At 41.8% G+C, this 19711-nt stretch overlaps 1 protein-coding gene across 3 annotated transcripts in view; it reads left to right on the forward strand.

The window, feature by feature from the left end:
- The window catches only part of CLCN4 (chloride voltage-gated channel 4), a 62264-nt gene that overhangs the window by 17718 nt on the left and 24835 nt on the right, over nucleotides 1-19711 (forward strand). For 2 of the 3 annotated variants that reach the window (XM_080909988.1, XM_080909989.1), the window contains exons 3-6: nucleotides 8115-8286; nucleotides 9876-9975; nucleotides 13401-13588; nucleotides 16483-16605. In XM_080909988.1, the coding sequence (XP_080766114.1) occupies nucleotides 8115-8286; nucleotides 9876-9975; nucleotides 13401-13588; nucleotides 16483-16605 (583 nt within the window). The remainder of the gene's footprint in view (nucleotides 1-8114; nucleotides 8287-9875; nucleotides 9976-13400; nucleotides 13589-16482; nucleotides 16606-19711) is intronic. The other variant, XM_080909990.1, reaches the window with a different exon arrangement.

Genomic DNA, 19711 nt, shown 5'->3' on the forward strand with positions numbered 1-19711 from the left:
CATAGCTAGCTCGGGAATTCGCATAAATCTCTCAGTGGTTTGTCCACTTTGAATAGAGGAAATTCAGTTTGGAAGGGAACCAGTCTCTAATAAATGCAAATACTTTAATGGTATTTTAGGAAAAAGAGATTTGAAAAGTCTGGCATAGATTCCTGTTTTAGTGACCTCACTGATCCTTGGTAAAGGCAACCATAGGAGGCCCCTTGAAAAGCACCATTGAATCACCCCAGTTTCCTCAATCTGAAATGAAGTCTGGGATTCGGTGGTGCTATCTGTCAGCCAGAGACTTCATGCAGTCGTAGTAATACCATGAGGAAAGTACTGCTACAATCTCTTGTTTCATAGATGGGGAGACTGAGGCCAGGTACGGCTCAGCAACTTGCCTACAATCATACCACTGGGAAGTGTCCCAGTTGAGTTGAAACTCAGGCAGCACTGTTCTAGGGTCCTAATAGTGCTACTTTTCAGGAAGAAATCTCAAAATACAGAGGGAATCGTATATTAAAAATTTATCTTGGGCTGGGGACAGGAACTCAGCTGGTAGAATGCTTGTTTAACATGCATCAAGCCCTGAGTTCTATCCCTAGTGCCCTGAAAACTGGTAGTGGTAGTGGGCACATGCCATCCCAGCGCTGGGGATGTGGAGGCAGGGGCATCAAATGTTCAGTGGCATCTTCAGCTATATAAGCTGGAGGCTGACTTGGTCTGTATGAGATCCTGTCTCAAGAATGAAGTAGTACTTGATGTTTGAACTTAAGACCCCAAGCATGTTGGCAAGTGCTTTACCACTGAACTACATACAATACCAGCCATCCATGTGTTTAAAAATATACTTATGAAAAATATAGCAACATATAATAGTGATTTACAACCTAAGATGATCACAAATAATCCTTATTTTCTTCTGGGTATCTTTCTGCATTTGTGAAGATTTTTGTAACTTGAATGATCAGTTCCATTTTTTAAAAAATAGCCATAACACTATTTCTGGATTCCAGGGGGTTTTCTAGAGACCCAGCATTCCCCCAGCAGGATTGTAATCTATTTTTTTCCCATTTGACCTTGGTGTGCGTTTGCAACAACCACAGTATGTGACAAGAGGGCCACTGCCCGACTTCTGAAGCTAGGGGAGGTGAAATGGCACGCCCTCTGCCTGGTCTCTCTCAGGACACAGTCACACCTTGGAGAGGCCACATGAAGGTGTCATGTGGAGCTTCAGCCATTCCCATCCTCATTTGTTGAGGACTTCCAAGCCAGGCAGAGAAACAGGAGTGAGCAAGCCTTAACATGACTCCAGGCCCTGCTGACTATCGCTTCCCGAACAATCTCTAGTGAGAACTATTTTCTGTTTAGTCAAATCCCAGGGCTAACAGTGATAAAATGAGGTACTTGTTTCTGTGTAAGCCATCATGTTTTGAAACCTACAGAGTTTTTGGTTATGGTGACAGTGACACAACTAATTCCTGTTTCCCCAGTGCTGAGATCACAGGTGTTACCCATCTTGTTTTTTCATGGGTTCTGATCTCAGTCTTGAATGGCAGTCACTTCATTGAGCTTTCTTCATAGTTCCTTCTAGTAGTATCAGAAGGAAAAGGGACACAGACGATATTATATTAAACCTAGCTGTTTGGGGCTAAAGAACCTGGTCCACTCGACCCAAAGCTGTGCTTCTTGAGCTACTTTCCTGGAATCCTAGTCAAAGGTCAAAGGTTCCTTCTACCCCCCTCACCCAAAATAGTTGGAGTCTAGCTGCTCCCAGTCTCCCTTCCCCCATACCCACCTCCCTGCTATTCATCTTAGACCATCTTAGTCCAAGTTACCATCCCTAGTTTTCTTGCTTTCTCTGAGCAAGTTAGTGGCATGTTTTCTTGTTCACAGCGCTCTTCTGGTGGACTCAAGTTCTCAAGAAACATTGGGGATCCTATTTAATGAGTCCTGTCCAATGTTCACTCTCTGACTTCTAGAAACAAACATGTTCGAAAGAACTGTGCAAAGCTAATGGGGCTGCTTACCTGTCTTGCACTATTACCATTTCTAGCATCACCTCTTCCTTCACTTTGAGCTCACATAATACTTCTAGTGGTGAACCATGGGAAGTCTGGGTCCTTAAGTCCAGACAAATTCTGCTTTCTCCTGGAAAAAATGAATATAGACTAGAATGTCCTAAAGACTGAAGAATGTCCTAAAGACTCAAAGAAAGCATGACTTTTAAGCCCCTTCTGACCAATAATATGTGTTCAAGCCACTGAGCACAGTTCTAAAACCAGAGTCACAGAATTCCAGATCTGAAAAGAATCTCACACTGCACATTTTTAATGGATGAGAAAACTAATGTCCATAGAAATCAGGAGGACATTTTTCATAATCCCACAGCAGGGTGGAAGTAAAATCAGCCAGGAACTTGAAGACTTGGTACATTGTTTGCATGTTTCCAAACTCTATCCTTCAGAGTAAAGAGAGGTCAGTGGCCTATTTCTTCTCCCACAAGTACTTCTCAAAAGAAATATATCATATGGGTTTTACAGTTTAAAAAGTGTAGTATCACCGTGCTGGTTTGAGTGATTTATTAATAATGCCTTACTTTATTTATCCTCACATGCACATAAGGGGAAGTCTTGTTTCTCTACCTAAGGGATGTGAAGAAACTGGCACAGAGCTAAAAGCCTGGGCAGAACCTTATGAGACAGCACATGCAGGGGACCAAACTTCATTTCCCTTGCTTCAAAATTTAATTTTTCCAGGGACAGAGAGCCGATCAGCCAAAAGGAGAGTGCTCAACTGAAAACGGCTGAGGAGCTTTCTTGCACATGCAAATGCTGCTATATTAAGTCAAATACGGGCTGTACTAGGGTTTTGGAGGTTAATTTTTGTCTATAATTTGTATAACTGGGACTTCTATTGACAGTAGGCACAGTCAAAGGTTTCTTTGGAGTGATACTGGTGGCTTCTGACATTTTGGTCTGAATGACCCATGCCCTCAGAGCAATGTTAAGCATGCCCCTAAGGACACTGGTCTAGATTTCCCTGGATTGCACAGGAACTAGGAAAAACTTGCTCATTGTTTTGCACATTTTTTTGTCTATGTATCTTCCAATTACTTCATTTTCTCCTCTCCCCTCTGTCTCTTTTTCATTTAGGATAATGTTAAAACTTCTTTGCTATTTGTGGTGGTTGCAAAAAGTCCAATGGATTTTGTTGCCCCCCCCCGGGGGGGTCCAGAAATAATACATACGGTTGAATTAATTCAGGGAAGGGTATTGAACAGACTGCACTCCAGGCCCAGCCACAGAGAGGTGAAAATGAGTAAGTCTTTCACTACAGAAGATCACAGTAAAATGAGAAGTTCGGGATGGCTTTGGTGTACTCAGGAGTTCTGATAAGGAAGTCTTTGAAATGGGTAAGCAGGGTGCCCCAGCTCTCTCTCTGGGGAAACTAATGCAATCTCTATAGATGTGAAGATGCAGGAAAAAAAAAAAAAACCTCTACAAACTAAACCAGGACTTTACAGGCAGAGGATAAGCTATTCAAAGGAGAGGAGCAGCACATTCAAAGGAATGGCATTTGGGGGTAGATATGCTCAGAGCCACCATTTAGTTCAGGGTGGTATATTCCTTTATACTTAGTAGGAGCCTTGATTATCCTTGTTGATCTTTATCCAAGTGATTTCCTGCTTTCTTTCATCTCTCGAATCCATTACATCTTTACCAACACCCAACTATACACTGTCTGGGTTTCCTTTAAATGATACAGATCCCTGTTCTGAGGGTGAGCCGGCCCATTCAGAGTAGCTTTCAACATCAAAGTCCTAAATAGTATCATTGATGCTATCACTGCTAACACATGCTTGTCTTTGTTGGGCTCTGGTGAATTGCATTTATGGGAAGGGGGTCTGTTATCGGCTGCTGTTGAAGACTTTGATCCTGGCCTCTTGGGAGCTTCATGCTGAGACTGTCTTACAGATACTTTCTTGCTTTAAGGATTAGATAAAAGACCTAGGTGTCCTGAATATTTTCCAAAGTCCCTTTGTAGGTAAATAATGGTTGTGTAGGAGAGATGTTATCTTCTCAGGCAGAATACAGCCAGGATGAGCTATCAAAAATTCAATTCCATCCTATCTCTGCTGGGCATTGTCATCCATTGCTGCTTCAATCCCCTTCACCACTGGAATTGCTTTTCCTATCTACAGAGCTAACTTCACCAGTCTTCATTTTCCAGACTCCAAGTGGGCTTGACTCTATGCTGATTAAGCTTTGTTTACAAAGCGAAGTGGCTTGAATTTTTCTGTAAGGCGCAGTTTGCAGAGACTTGATCTCCGTGACAGGGGTCAGCAAGGAACCTTGGGTTCAGACTGTAGGAGGTTGTCTTTTGAAACAATGCCCTCAAGGTTATAAGCAGAGCTGTCATCTGCCAGCAAATATGTCCCTGTTGGGGAGAAGGAAGAAAAATAAGTGAAAAACACAATGAGCCCTTCTTAGGTGCAAATAACCATTTGTTCAGGGTTCCTTCGACATTCACCACTCTGAGCTGAGAGAGAAGATCAGTTCGTTTCTCGTGGAGTTGATCCAAGTCACACACATACTTTCTTCTTGCTGCTCCCTATCTGTCTAGTCTCAAGTTACTCCTTCATTTGTGCCATCCCACTGGATCCCAAATAGAGTTTTTTTTTTTTCATTTTTCTCACCCATGTTGTTTTTGTTTACACTCTTCCTGAACCTCTCTTTTTGTCCTTTAACTACAATCTCAGGAGAGACATCAGCAATTCTTTTAGGGGTCCTTGAGAGGCAACATGAACTCAGTTAATTAGATGATGTTTACTTTCCTCTACTAATTCTGGGTCTAACGCTCATACAAGCTCCAGGAATGTCCACAGATAGACGGGCTATGGAGATGGGTCAGTGGGTAAAACTCTTGTCATGTGATCATAGGACTTGAATTCAGGTCTTCAGAACCCATGTAAAACTATAGTAACACATTTATGTAGAATTTCAGAAATCCTATGTTGAGATAAGATTGAAACAGGGGAATCCTTGGAAGCTGGTGGGTCTGCTAGCCTGGTATAAAAAGGGGTAAATAATAGATACTTTTTCAATCAAGGTGGGTGGCAAAGGAAAAAAAAACCCTAACATGTGCCTATACACACCTACACATACCCAGTTCTTCCCCAAATGAGAAGTTGCTGATGAATTTATTCTTTGGAGTGCCTATTTTTCATTCAAGCACTGTAACCTGGAGTAGCTACTGTAGTTAAATTTCAGACAGTCACCCCACACATACTTTGAGATATGTCTAAGTCTGTAGATCAGTCTGATCTTGAACTCAGGACAGTCTTTCAGCCTCATGTTCCAAGTGCTGGGATTAGAAGCACCAGCCACTCTGTCTGGCACTGACTTTCTTTCATAGCAGGTCAAATCTCTGCAATTCTTTCACCAACTGAAGTTTTTTTGTTTGTTTTGTGCTTGTTTTCTGATGAGACATCTTACTGTGTGTTTACAGACTGTCATCTTTTTTTTTTCATTGTCAGAGATATAACAAGAAATTCTGACCATCTTGTTTTGAAAAAAAATAGAATGCATTCCCTGTTTTCTAATTTTATTCACTCCTTCATAGTCCTGGTTATGTTATTGGTTGCTACTGACTTATGCAGCATGATTCTTCCCTGGGTACTCATCAGCAGGAGTAGTTTTCAACTTGGCACAGCTCAGAAATAAAACTTTGAGAAAGGTTTAAAGCAGCTGAGTTGCACAGACGGTCAATAAATCAATCACTGTGGCCATTTTATTGTTTGTAAGGTCATTACCCCATTTTGTTGATAATGACGTTTCTAGCTGATTAAAGTGCAGTTTCATCAGGACATGGTTGAGTCCTCAAAATACATTAATATGTACAGCAATGAGAGAGGACTGCATCAAATATTTTCATAACCACCTTCAGTATTTTAATCATTGATTTCAAGACTTTGTGGTCTTCATCCAAGCATTCAAATTTCCATACTTTTTGCCAAAGTAAATTTTATTTGATGCATATTCCAGGCTCTTATCTTTGTACAAGTCCTGTGACAAAATTCTTTTGTGCCTCAAATTGGTCTCGATGTGATCTGCAAATGAAGCTCCGAGGGTGGCAGAACATGGGAGGTTTATGATAGACTAGATTCCAGGCCTGGGGAGCCTGAACATTTGTAATGGAATTGTTATCTAAGACATTCAAGTCTTTTATTGCCCCAGCAGCAGGACCTGTTTTGACTGTGTTTTAATAAAGACTTAAAGTGGGTATCTGGTCCCAGAGCTACTTGCCCAGGGGCCTGGGAACAGTTCTTGGCTGATAGTGGTCTGTCCTATAGCATTGTTGGTATCTGGGGTGGCCCTCCTGTTGAAGAGGGATGCTGCCACCTACTGATTGCCTTGTCATGTGTGAAGTGAATGAAAGGCTTGCTCTGTTATACATTTGATTGCCTCTGATGACAACCATAGAGGCTGATTACTTCTTTTGTCTATGGGGAGAACCAATGATTTTGGTTACTATTATTTGCCAGTCTGTCTCTGTTATTTTGTAGAAGAGGGGAAGAAAGTAACTCATACTTATTTGGGAACTGTATTTGCAAATTTGCCTATTCCCTGAAATTTGCCACCATACATTCACTTCAGCTTAGCCACATTAACAAAATATCCGATGTAGTCAACTTAAAAAGAAGAAAGGCTCATTGAGTTGATGGTTTTCAAGGTTTCAAATTTGTGATCAGTTAGCCACCTTGTTTTGGGTTTCTGCTGACAGTGTATGAGTTTATGTTATGGCACAATTTTGTAGTGGAACAGACTTTTCATGGCCAGTACATGAGAGGGGAGCGAAGAGAAGGAACTGCGGTCCCCAAACTCCTCTTTGTGGGCACACACATTATCACCACTCCCCATCCCTCCTCTCAGCTCCACTGCTTCAAGATTTCAATACCTGTCAATAGCGCCACCTTGAGGATAAAGTATGCAATACAAGGACTTTTAAAGGACATCTAAGAACCAAACTATAGCACCAAGTTAGTAGTGGTGCTTTAAATTCAGTCTTGGCAATTGTGTAGAATGGTGAAAAGTTCCAGTCAACAGAAGCACATCTGCCAGCCGTGGTCACAGACAATAACCAACTTTCGTGTTTCCTTAGTCATATTGACAGCAAGTGGCCTTTTCCTGTTTTATTATGTTCCATGTTCGAAACAAACTGATGCTCCTTTTGTTGGTAGTTTGGTGGTTTAAAGTGTCCTTGAAATACTGCACTATCGTACTAGCTATGTTCCTATGTGCTAGAGCATTGTTTGGGATGTGTTTTGTGGAGAAAATATGCCTGATAAAGACATTTTGATCAGGCCTCAGCAGTGGTGCATCTGGCTGTGTTCAGGTGTACTGAGTAAGTATATGAAATAATATGTCTTTATAACGATGGCATGTTGATACGTTGATAAAGGAGTTGTGAGAAACGCTTGCAGGATTCTTTTGAGGGCAGTTATTTGGTACTTCCTCATTCACCTTTTAAGATGACTTTGCAACAGATAACTGGAGAATAATAAGGGTGAAGTGAGAACATATTCCATACAGCAAAGATACTGGTGTGGAAATAATATTTTTAGTTATGTAAAAAAAAAAGTTGAAGCAGGGAATGATGGTATATGCTTGTTATCCTAGTGCCCAAAAGGCAGAAGTAAGAGGATCAGGAGTCCCAGTACTTCTCTGGGACATAAAGAGTTCAAGGCCAGTCTGAGCTAAATGGGACTCTGTCTTCAAACAAACACATAAAAGGAATCAGTGGTAGAACACTTGCCTAACATGTAAAAGATTCACACCCCCACACCCCCCCACACGAACGTGCACAAGCCCACGCACATGCCCAAATACAGTGGGAAGGAAAGGTGGGGAGAGAGAGGGAGGGAGGGAGGGAGGGAGGGAGTGAGTGAGTGAGGGAGGGAGGGAGGGAGATTAAAGTAAAGAAGAGACTTCTTGGATTATGCTGCCATAACCTTGTTGTGGTCATGCTTACTTTGTTTCTTTTTGGAGCTGGGAATTGAAGCCCTTCATGCATGCTATGCAGACACTCTGTCCTGAGCTATACTCGAGCCCTGTTTGCATTTTTAACAGGTGGACTTCTCTTCCAGGAGTAACTAGCACGGTCAGTGCAGGAGCCATGAGTGCCTCTGGGAACCTAATGGACTTCCTTGATGAGCCCTTCCCTGATGTGGGGACCTATGAAGACTTCCACACCATAGACTGGCTGAGGGAAAAGTCCCGGGACACTGACAGACATAGAAAGGTAGGTGGTACTATGCTAAAGGGCTCGTTACCAATAGTTCCACAAGGCTTCCATCTTTAGGTTAGGATCTGAGCCTGAGGCTATGTATGGCAAATTGGTTGCACAGAGGGGAAGAGCTAGTAGGGAAGCAGAGACAATAGCAGGTACCCTGAGTAGAAATATGACCAGTGCAAGCAACAAGGGGACCCCAGAGCCAGAAATGTTTCAACTACATCTTGCCCCTGACACCTTCATGAGACTTGAGTTTGAAGCTGCTGTTTTTTTTTTTTTTTTTTTTTTTTTTTTGTGGGAGGGCTCATTCTCATATCCTTGAAGATAGAGGTGATTATTTTCAAGTGTGTGTTATATTGAATGCTTGTTATATTATGTTGAGATGTGTGTGGGGGGAAAGCTAGAGTGTCACTGTGCTGCCATACATCTAGCTGGCATTCAGTATACTGGGATGGGACAAAATGCAGTTCTATAACAAAGGCCATGGGCTTATTTAGAAAGAATGACTAAAGGAGACTTTTTCAGAAAGGGTGTGACCAAGAGGTTGGACATCAGAGATGGGGAGAAGTTCCTAAATATCAGGAGTGGGATTTTATAAAGTCACAGAGGCATGAAATAATCTGGAGAGTTCTGGGTTTGTTGAAGGCTTCTCAGGAAAAGATGAATGGAGATAATCCTAGAAGAATGGGCTATGGGACCATGTTAGGAATGAATAAGTGGGCCCTAGGGAAGACATGGTGATGGCCACAGAGGACTGTAAATATTTGCTGCAGAGAGAAAAAAAATAGGAACCTTGGAAGCATGGTCAAGAGGAAGAAGGAGTTCTTGCTATAAAAAGAATGGAGATGGGATCAGGGTCAAGCCATGGGGAGCTTTACAGGAGGGGGTAGAGTCACAAAACAGTAAGCTCTTGTCAGACAATGTGATGCTTTTGCTAATGAGTAGGAAGGGGAGTGGGGACTGTCTTGCAGCAGGTGATGGGATACAGCATACTGCATAGCTCAGCATGCAGGTAGGGCTCACCTTGGAGAGTGAGAGACTCCTAGCATGCAAATGTCTGGTGAAGCTTGAGACACTGACAAGGTGACCTGGGCACTTAAAATGAGAATAGGGATGGAAGCAGGTTCTTAGAAAAGTCAGGGTACATATTCCGGGTACAGAGGGAGGCAGGTGGGAGTCAGAGTCAGACAGAGATGAAATAGGGAACCAAAGAAAGGTGGGTGTGATGATGTCAGAGGAGGAGTGTAGGGTTTCCCCAGAATGGGGAGGGAAAGAGGCATGATATAAAGATGCCGTAATGGTCTCTAAGAGTTTAGACTCTTAAATAAAGTCCGTGCTGAATCCGATTTGCTCTTTGATGATCTAACATCCATGTGAGGGGAAAACTGATCCTGTGTTGCATCCTTATAACCCCATGAACTAGAAAGGCCATTTGATCATTGTGCTGTATTGCTGCATGAACAGTGTGACTGGGAATTTAGTGGCTTCATTATATTCATCTTCTCAGTCCCTTTGTTTCTTGAGGAATCTACTTTGACTTCAGAAGCATGAGCTGGAAAATGTGTTCTGATCAGTTGCTGTCTGTCCTTGATTGTCAGATAACCAGCAAAAGTAAGGAGTCAATTTGGGAGTTCATCAAGAGCCTGTTGGACGCATGGTCAGGATGGGTGGTGATGCTCCTCATCGGGCTGCTGGCAGGTATGTGTGTGGTGTTTCCAGTGGCCCCAAACTCCATACCTTTTGGGAGACAATGAAACTGTGGAATATTCATTTTTCATTTTAATGTGTCTTAAGTCAGAGTTTCTATTCTATGCACAAAACATCATGACCAAGGAGAAAGTTGGGGAGAAAAGGACTTATTCAGCTTACACTTCCATATCGCTGTTCATCACCAGAGGAAGTCAGGACTGGAACTCAAGCAGGTCAGGAAGCAGGAGCTGATGCAGAGGCCATGGAGGGATGTTACTTACTGGCTTGCTTCCTCTGGCTTGCTCAGCTTGCTTTCTTATAGAACCCAGGTCTACCAACCCAGGGATGGCACCACCCACAATGGGCTGGGCCCTCCCCCCCCCTATCACTAGTTGAGAAAATGCCTTACAGCTGAATCTCATGGAGGCCTTTCCTCAACTGAGGCGCCTTTCTCTGTGATACCTCCAGCTTGTGTCAAGTTGACATAAAACCAGCCAGTACACAATGAAAGGTATTCACTTCTTGAACCACTGAGACTAAGGCAAGGGCCCAATCTCAACTGTGACACCAAAGACCAAAGCAAAGAAGGCACACAAAACAAGTGTGGGCTTCTGAAGAGTTGTAATTAACAGTGTTGCTTGACCTTGTCCATATCCTGAACAGGTTTATGACCACCCTGAATTTTTTACAGAAAGCACACAGTTTATATTCTGTTATACCTGGCTATGTGTGTGGTTACAAAATACAGAAGCTTTATAATCTGCAAGCATCAAGCACCACATGTGCTTTTCCTATTGCTAGAAAGCCTGGAAATTCGTCATTAAACATGCCAAGACTTTCAAAGTAATGGTCTCCACCCACAGAATGTAAGGTGATTCCAGGATAGTTGCATCTAGACTACACACTGTTCTGGCTCTTAGAGGCTTTTTGTTTTCTGCTGTCATAATCTCAGTGCCATTTTGTGGAGATAGATCCTTGGCTCTTCATGGCAGTTATTGGCTGAACTTAATTTCTTTTTAGGAGGTTATGAAGATTTCTATTAAATAGCCTTCCTGGATAAAACACCCTGATGCTGGGTAAAGACCTTCTCTTTTTCCTTCATGATACCAATGTGCAACTGGTTCTGTGGACACAGTAGAAATGTGGGAAGGTGCAGAAAAAAGAGGCTTTGGAGACAGGCCCCTCCTTTGTCCTTTGGATTTGGATGAATATTGGAGGGAGATCTAGAAGGTAGTATCATTTTCCTGTGGCTCTGATGGTGGAAGGGCTCAGATGCCCAACTTCCTGTCCTTGGTTCCTCATAAGGAAACACACATATCCTCTGAATAACTAATTTATCAGAAGTTACCACAAAGGGGCGCTGTTGCACCACAGATTAAAGCCAACATGGCTCACAAAACAAAGGGTGTAGGCAGAGGAGGAAGACTAATGTGACTGAACAGTTAAAAAATGATGGCTTTGAGGGTGATCATCAAATCTTGTTTAAATGTCACTTTCCACTTGAAATTTGTTTGATCACTTCTCTAAAAAACACATCTTTCTTTCCTTGAACTTCTTCCTCAACCCCCCTCCTCTCTCTGTGTGTGTTTGTGTGTGTGTGTGTGTGTGTGTGTGTATAAAATAGCTTAGATGTATTATACTACACATATTACACAATTAACCCATTTAAAGTGTACATTTAGTACATTTAGAGAGTCAGTGCAATTATCATCATGACCAATTTTAGAACATTTCTATCATTTTTACCTTAATATCATTTGTATTTTTAGCTATGGAAAAATCTGAACCTTTGCCAGTCTATTTCCTTTCCATGTTGTCTGTTCTTAACTTCCCATATAAATGAAGTTGTACAATATGTGTGTCTTTTGAAGTGGACTCAGGTCCAGATGTCTGGCCTGACACTAATTGTGGTACAAAAACTAGATGACAAAACCCTTTCCCCACTAGTGGAAACACACACACACACACACACACACACACACACACACACACACACACACACACACACTCTATCCCCCTCTCTGTCTCTGTCTCTGTCTCTGTCTCTCTCTCTCTCTCTCTCTCTCTCTCTCTCTCTGATACTGAGGGCAGGATTCTGTGGGTCACAGTGTACCTTTAGAGCTCAGTAGCAAGGTGGATACAAATAAGACTGTCAGGAAAGAAAGCATGGTATAGAAGAAGAAAAGAATTTAGGAACAAGCTTTGAGGAAATATCCTCTTTATAAAGCTGGGTGGAGGAGTAGGAAAGATCAAGAGAGACAGGAAGTCTGATTGTGAGGAGGAAACAGGAGAGATTAAATATTGTAGAAGCCATGAGAGGATAAGTCTGTGGACAAATGGAGTGCTCAGCAGTTTCAAGTGTTGTCACGAAGGTTACATCTAGGATTGGCAACCTTCTTTTCTATCAATGGCTAGAAAAATAAGGGTTTTCAGATCTGTGTAGTTTCTGTCTATGCTGTTCAACTCTGCCTCTTTAGCAGGGAGAATAGCCACAGTCTCCCTGCTAGTGTGGCTATGCCGAGATAAAGTTTCACTCGCACAAAGGAAGTAGGCATTTTGGTTGTATGTTGCATGGCCTGTTCTGGGAAATAAGGACTTGGTACGGGCTACTGCATTCCTAGTGGAAGAAAGCAATGAACTGGACTGAGGGGAAGTGGAGAGAAAGGAATATGGAGGACAGTGTCAGGAGGGGAATGTGGACTAGGTGTGACTTAAATATTGGTGAGAAGGAACCATCGGAGGGAAGAGCTGTTTATTTGCTTGTGTATCTAGTGCATGTGATGTGTATTATATGTGTGTGGTGTGTATGTGTGTGGGTGCATTTACCTGTATACACATATTTGGAGGTCAGATAAGGATCTCTTCCTGTGTTTATTTCTACCATAGTCCCTCCAGACAGGATCTCTCACAGCACATAAAGCTCTGCTTGTTTTTGTTTCTTTGGTTGCTTGGTTTTGGTTTTTGGCTGGGCTGCCAGTCCAGTATACATCCAGTATCTTCTAGTTGCTTCCCTCCCTCAACACTGGAGGCTTAGGCACACATGGTCATACACAGGTTTTATGTAAGTGCTGGGATATGAACTTAGTTCCTCATGCTTGCATAGAAGCAATCCTATTTCGGAACTATCTTGCTAACCTGAAGATAATTTTTCAAGATGAATATTGGCAACTTAAAAACCTTGGAAAGAGATGAGTAAATCTTGAACTTCTGTCTGCCCTCACATAGCTTTCCTACCTGATGTGAGCCCTGCTAAGGCCTTTGTGGTTCTTTGAGCTTCCCACTGCCAGGCTTATACCAAGTTCTCAGATGACTTCTAGGTAAATGAAAGCAGCTGTTGGATTAAGTGGCAGTATCATGTCATGGATGTGTCTTCAGCTTTGAGAGTATCATCTCCTCCCCATGTGGCAGTTCTCCACTATTCATTCTTTTCCTAGGTACCTTGGCTGGAGTCATTGATCTTGCCGTTGACTGGATGACGGACCTCAAGGAGGGGGTCTGTCTGTCTGCATTCTGGTACAGCCATGAGCAATGTTGCTGGACCTCCAACGAGACGACCTTTGAGGACAGAGACAAGTGTCCCTTGTGGCAGAAGTGGTCAGAGCTTCTTCTGAGCCAGTCAGAGGTATGTTATTATCCGTGCAGTATCCTGCCTGAGGACCATCATCATCCCCAGTTTCTTCACACTCATGATTTCACCTTCAGATAATAATCTCTCACCTAATAGTGTTTCCACTTGCTTTCATCGCGCTCTGCCACTGCTCAGAATCCATGTGAAAAACTCTTGCTCACTTTCATGAATGTTATAGGTATATTCCATGAAACCCTTTTCCTCCCCCTTACTTTATCGGACTTTTCCCTCTTTCCCTATTCCCCTCTCTCCTTTCTAATTTTTTTTCAGACATGGTCTCACCCTATAGGCTATAGCCCACTCTGGCCCGAAACTCACAGTAATTCTTCGGCTTCTGCTTCCCAAGTTCTGGGATTTTAGGCATGGGGCCATCACTGCTGGTGCATTTCCCTTTTTCTTATCCAAAGAAATGGAGTTGATTTTCATGTTTCAAGGTAGAAGAAAAGATATTATCTGTTTCAGGGAACCAGTTTACAGTTGATGAGATTCTGCCACAGAAAGTAGAATTCAGTGGCTTTTGTCACAGTCACAGAACGATGTAATGATCACGTGATTTTAGAATATTTTCATGCATAACCCTCCTCCATCAAAAACCCCCCACAATAACAATGAAAAACAAACAAAACAAAACAAACAAAAAACAACAAACCTGTCTGAACTAATCCAGGACTCACTGATTGATAGCCACAAGCAACAACTGCTGATGTTTTTTCTGCCTCTATAGATTTCCCTTATAGGTAGTTCAGTTAAATGAGCCCATGTACAGCGTGGATTATTTTTATCACTTAACATATTATTTTCTAAGTTTCCTCACGTAACAGCATAAGTAAGCATTTCCTTTCTTTTCATTGCTCTATGATACTCTCTTGCATGCATAGGCTGGATAGTATTTGATGAACATGTGTTGCTTCTTTTTGGCCTGAAAGATGTCACCATGAGCATCTGCATTCAAGGTGGGGGCATATATTTCATTTCTCTTGGATTTAGGGTGAGAATTGACCTCTAGAGTTAACCACTGAAAGTTTAATAGGATGTTTTCAAATTGGATATACTGTTGTGCATTCCTATGAGCAGTATATGAGGAGCGTGATATGCCTACCTTCTTTCAATCACTTGCTAGTACCTGTTCTCATTGTAACTATCTTAGTTTGAAGAGAGGTTTCTCACAGTGGTTTCTATGACAGCCCATCAATTATTTTCTTCTGATCTAATCAGGGGATGCTTCTGTGAAAAGCATGTCTCGGGCATGAGTGAGCTATAGATCTAGTACTTACCTTCAGTATCTTAGATCAGGGAAAGGTTAGCATCCAAATGAATCCACAAGTCACTAATGAGCCAGGTGTGGTGATAAATCCCTTTAAATCCCAGTACTCAGGAGGGAGACAGAGGCAGAGGCAGGTGGATCTCTATGAGTTTGAGACCATCCTGGTCTACATAGTGAGGGTCTGACTCAAAATATGGAGGAGAAGGGTCACTGAAGGATCAGAAAGTGAGCTGAGGGAAGCTAGGTATCAAGCTTCACATTAGGGGTACTGGGAAGACAGTTACAGCTACAGTATTCTTAGAGGATATTTGTGATCTATTTGAACTTCTCCTTCATTCCTTGTTTCTTTTGACTGATTTTCACCACTGAAATGGAAGACATTTGGCGCACACTTTGTCATTTTACCTCTTCTTTCACATCTCAGAAATAGAGAGAGATCTTGAAATCTCACACATTCTCAATTCTCACCACTATGTCCAAAAAGAAATTCTTTACTTGGGTAGATGGGTGTTGGCAGATGCGACTGGCTGGCTGCCATCTTTTCTCCTACTTGCAGTATGTGTTCCAGGGGAAACAGAGGTGCCTATCTTCAACTGGTTGTAAGATTTATTTTTTGTTTCAAAGAATTACTCTTTAGAAGAGTGGGAAGTTATTTTTAGCCTCCAAAAAGTACTTATTTAAGTGGCTGAAAGGTATTCTTTGGGCTGATTTCTCACCACATAGCGTGTGAAATATGTGCTTGCACTGCAGTCTCCAGGAACGTGTCCTTATATTTAGTAGGCACACATGTGGCCCTGGTCATGGCCTGACAGGTAGGGAGGTGATCTCAATTTCCTTTGCTCTCACTTGAATAATCCAGATGGCGAAAAGAAGCTGAAAACTTGAGAAAGGAAAAAGGGCCGAGACTATGTTTGTTTCAGAAAGAAAAATATCCTCCCACCAGCTACTTTGGAGCAAATAGTCCAATACATTCTTCTGTAAAGGATGCATGAATAGCTCTCTTCTGTGAGTGTCTGTCAAATGTTAGCACTTGCCAGAATCTTCGAGAGGCTTGTTAAAATACACTGGGCTATGTGCCTGTGTGAAGTATCTGATTTGGCAGCCCTAGGGTGGGGCCCACAGGTTATGTTTCTGCCAAGCTCCCAGGTGATACTGATGTTGTTGGTCCATGGACCACACTTAGAGAAGCAGCCTTCTTAAACACAGTACTGACACTTATTCACTGTGGTCTGGGTGTGGCCATAATGAAAGCTAAGAGAGGCCATCCCACCACAGACAAGACAAAACAAATCATGAAGAGTCTCACAGGCAGAGTTTTCTGCACCACACCTTTTATTAACTACCATACAAGTGGTGATTACAACCCAGAATCATCCGTGCTTTCCATTACTACTGAGATGTCATCCACTGGAAGGTTTGTGTAAATAGCTCCTGGAAAAACATCTGATGCTGTTTTGTGTAGTGTAGTGACTGTAGCACTAGCAACAACTGATTCTTTTATTTTTGCATGCCTGGGATGAAAGCCTATCACAGCTTCACTTTCTCTGATGGAGATGGTGGGGTTGGGTATACTGTTCAGGTTTGCTATGGCTCAATACTTCTTTGTTTTGTGTCTGATCTCTAGGGTGCCAGTGCTTACATTCTGAATTACTTAATGTACATTCTATGGGCATTGCTGTTTGCATTTCTGGCTGTCTCCCTCGTACGTGTCTTTGCACCATATGCCTGTGGCTCTGGCATACCTGAGGTAAGCTGTGGATGAAGTACTGTGTACCAACTCTAATCCCCATAATAAGCCTAGTAGATAAACCCTTTAGGTTCAATTAGTAGTTAAGGAAACTAAAATATAAACCAGTTCAGTTAAATCACAGAAGACTCTAAGCTGGCAAACTGTGAGTTGAACTTAGCAGTGTGGCTTCACAATGAGTACTGTATTCATCAGATTTGATCTGTAGCTTCTCAAATGATTAGACCTCTTCCTTGTCAGCCAAGATAAACTCTTAAAGCCTGAAGAAACTGAGTTCATGAAGCATCCACATAAATGTGCTACAGTAGTAACTCTATGATGTAATGTGAAAAACCAGACAATAGTGGAGGAGTATCACTGGGAACATTCACTGGTGTTCAGAAGCTTCTGCCACATTTTTCTTTTATGGTGACAGGGTAATAAGACTCTTTAGAAACAAGAATTCTGCTTTTATACTGGACACTGGGAATATGCCAGTGACAGTATGGTTCTTGTACATAGTTTTTTAAAAGCAATTTCATGTAACCAATGTATCAAGAAAATGACCCTATCATTCACTGAAACCAACCTTGAAGCCTGGGAGAATCTGCCGGGTAGAATGATGGTAATAGAGCTGAGTCCTAAAAAAATCTCAGGCAAACTGGTAATCAGAAAATCATAAACTGCCTTACATGCCAACTCTAGACTGTGCATTTCCATCGTCCCTTGAATAGAAATGGAAAGAGTAAGTCTGAAAGGAGGGTTGTATGTTGAAAGTAGGGTTGTCTTGCCTCTTGCTTTTAAAATTGTGTTCATTTATTTTTGGATACAGTGTTTCATGTATCCCAGGCTGTCCTTAAACTTACTGTGTAGCCAAAAATGATATTGAATTACTTATCCTCCTGCTTCAATTTCTTGGGTACTGGGATTGCAAACGTGCACTACCAGGCCGGCTTTATGTGTTGCTGGGGATTGAATGCATAGCTTTGCAAATGCTAGGGTAACAGTCTCCAAACTTAACTACATTCACAGTCTAGTTTCCCCTTTGCTGTCCCTTCCCACACTGATGTTTGTCTAAACAGTTCACACAAAGATGTAGAAGATTATGAAGAAGATGTACTGTAAAGTTCAATATAGACTTGCTTCACAAAAGTGAGAAAAATATATATTGTGGTGTCGTACTGAATTTTTTTGGCAGGTTACTCTGACATATATTACATAATTGGAGGCTTGTATACATTTTGGCAGGTTTAGTGCATTTTCATCATGGCAGGAGGCATGGTGGTGTGCAGGTTGTTGAAGTACTTGAAAGTTCTACATCCAGAAGAGCAAGATCTACTAGGCCTGGCTTAGGCTTCTGAAACCTCAAAGTCCATCCCCAGTGACATAATTCCTCCAACAAGGCCACACCTCCTAATTCCTTCTAAGTAGTTCCACTCCCTGATGACTAAGCATTCAAACCAATGAGCCTATAGAGAGCACCATTCTTTATCAAACCACCATGGCATTCTGTTTCCTCTGTATAGCCAATTCTACTCTAAGAAACTGTTTACTTTGAAAGCACATGGCATTATGCAAAATGGCACACTAAAACTGGTTCAGAGTGGGGTTATCACACTTAAAACACTGGCACAGAGGAATTGAGAAACCTGCAAAGAATAGTATCACAGTGTCACACATCTTAAATGTCCTCTACCTAAGTAAATATGGCAATGAAATAAATATTTCATTGGTGAAAAACCTTGGTGTTTGCTTGTGCAAAGTTGAGGCTTAAAGGAATTTCATCTTGAAAGGACTAAGGTGGGGTAAGATCCAAAATCAACAGAAAGTGGTCACAGCAGGTATAGGCAGCCATGGTACCCTGGCAGAGGTATGAGATGGTAGGCATTAGAGACATATTAAAATGAACATTTTATGTTTTCCCACATAAGTCAGTTCAACTAAAGGCGCTTTTCTAAATTCACCTTGTATTTTTCCTTGGGGAAACTATCCATGAGTATTCATAAAGTTTGCATTATGCTTAAATTCTTCTCTGATGAAGGAATAGCATGGGTGGCCATTATGCATCTTCAGAGCAAGTGTTATCGCAGATCCAGCTGTTTGATTTGATAGTCAAAGTCTAAGGGACTCTGAAAATAAAAAGAATAGGTAATTATTGTCTGAGTTTATGATCTTACTGCCCTCCTAGTAAGCATGCTTTTACTCAAGCTTTTCCCCAAACAGGAAGATGGTCATTATTGATACTAAAACAGCAATAATTTGCACACTGGATCATTCCTTGTCCCCTTTCCAAGAACCAGAGATGAGTAATTCTGCTGGCGATCTTGTAGTGTAGAAAGTTGTAACTTTTTTTTTGCTCCAATGTGAATATCTTTTAAAAGTAGTCTTTATTACTTTGTGTATGTGCAGTGTTATGTACATGGGGGTGGGAGGCTCTATACATGCCAGTGTGTACAAGTGGAGGTCAGAGGACAACTATGTGAACTTAGTTTTCTAATTCAACCTTCCTTTGGGTGCTGGTGATAGAACTCAGGTCATTAGGCTTGAGTCACAAGTGCTTTTACTTGCTGAGAGATGGATGTGACTGACTCTAAGGTTGACATCGTTATTGTTGGTAGTTGCACATTCAAGTTTCTCATGTGACAAAATGGCATGTGACGAAGATGATACTCATAACAGTGATGTCAAGTGTGGAATGCAAAAAGTGGACTGATACCTTAAGTATGATTCTATTTATATAGCAGCCTCAAATAAACAACCTATGTGCTAACTTTAATCAGGAAATGTAATTGGATGATTGGAAGTGGAGGGAGAAGAGGGAAGGTTCTGATGAGGAGGCAAACAGCTTTTTGAAACAGAATTTTCAAAGCTATCTACTGGGTAAAAGACATGTGGGCTGCTTGCCATTTTAACACATTTTAGCCAAGTACAATTATTTATAAAGCCCTTTTTATTGATTCTTTGGGAATTTCACATCATGTACCCAAATCCCACTCACTTCCCCATCCCTCCATATTTGATCTCTGCCCTTGCAACCTCCTGCCCAAAAGAAAACAAAGCCAGTTTTTAAAGCAAAACTGCTGAGGAAGCTGTAGTGTGTGTCACAGTGTGCCCCACAGTATACCCT

Source organism: Micromys minutus (genome assembly GCF_963924665.1).
Source record: "Micromys minutus genome assembly, chromosome: X".
Taxonomy (NCBI): domain Eukaryota; kingdom Metazoa; phylum Chordata; class Mammalia; order Rodentia; family Muridae; genus Micromys; species Micromys minutus.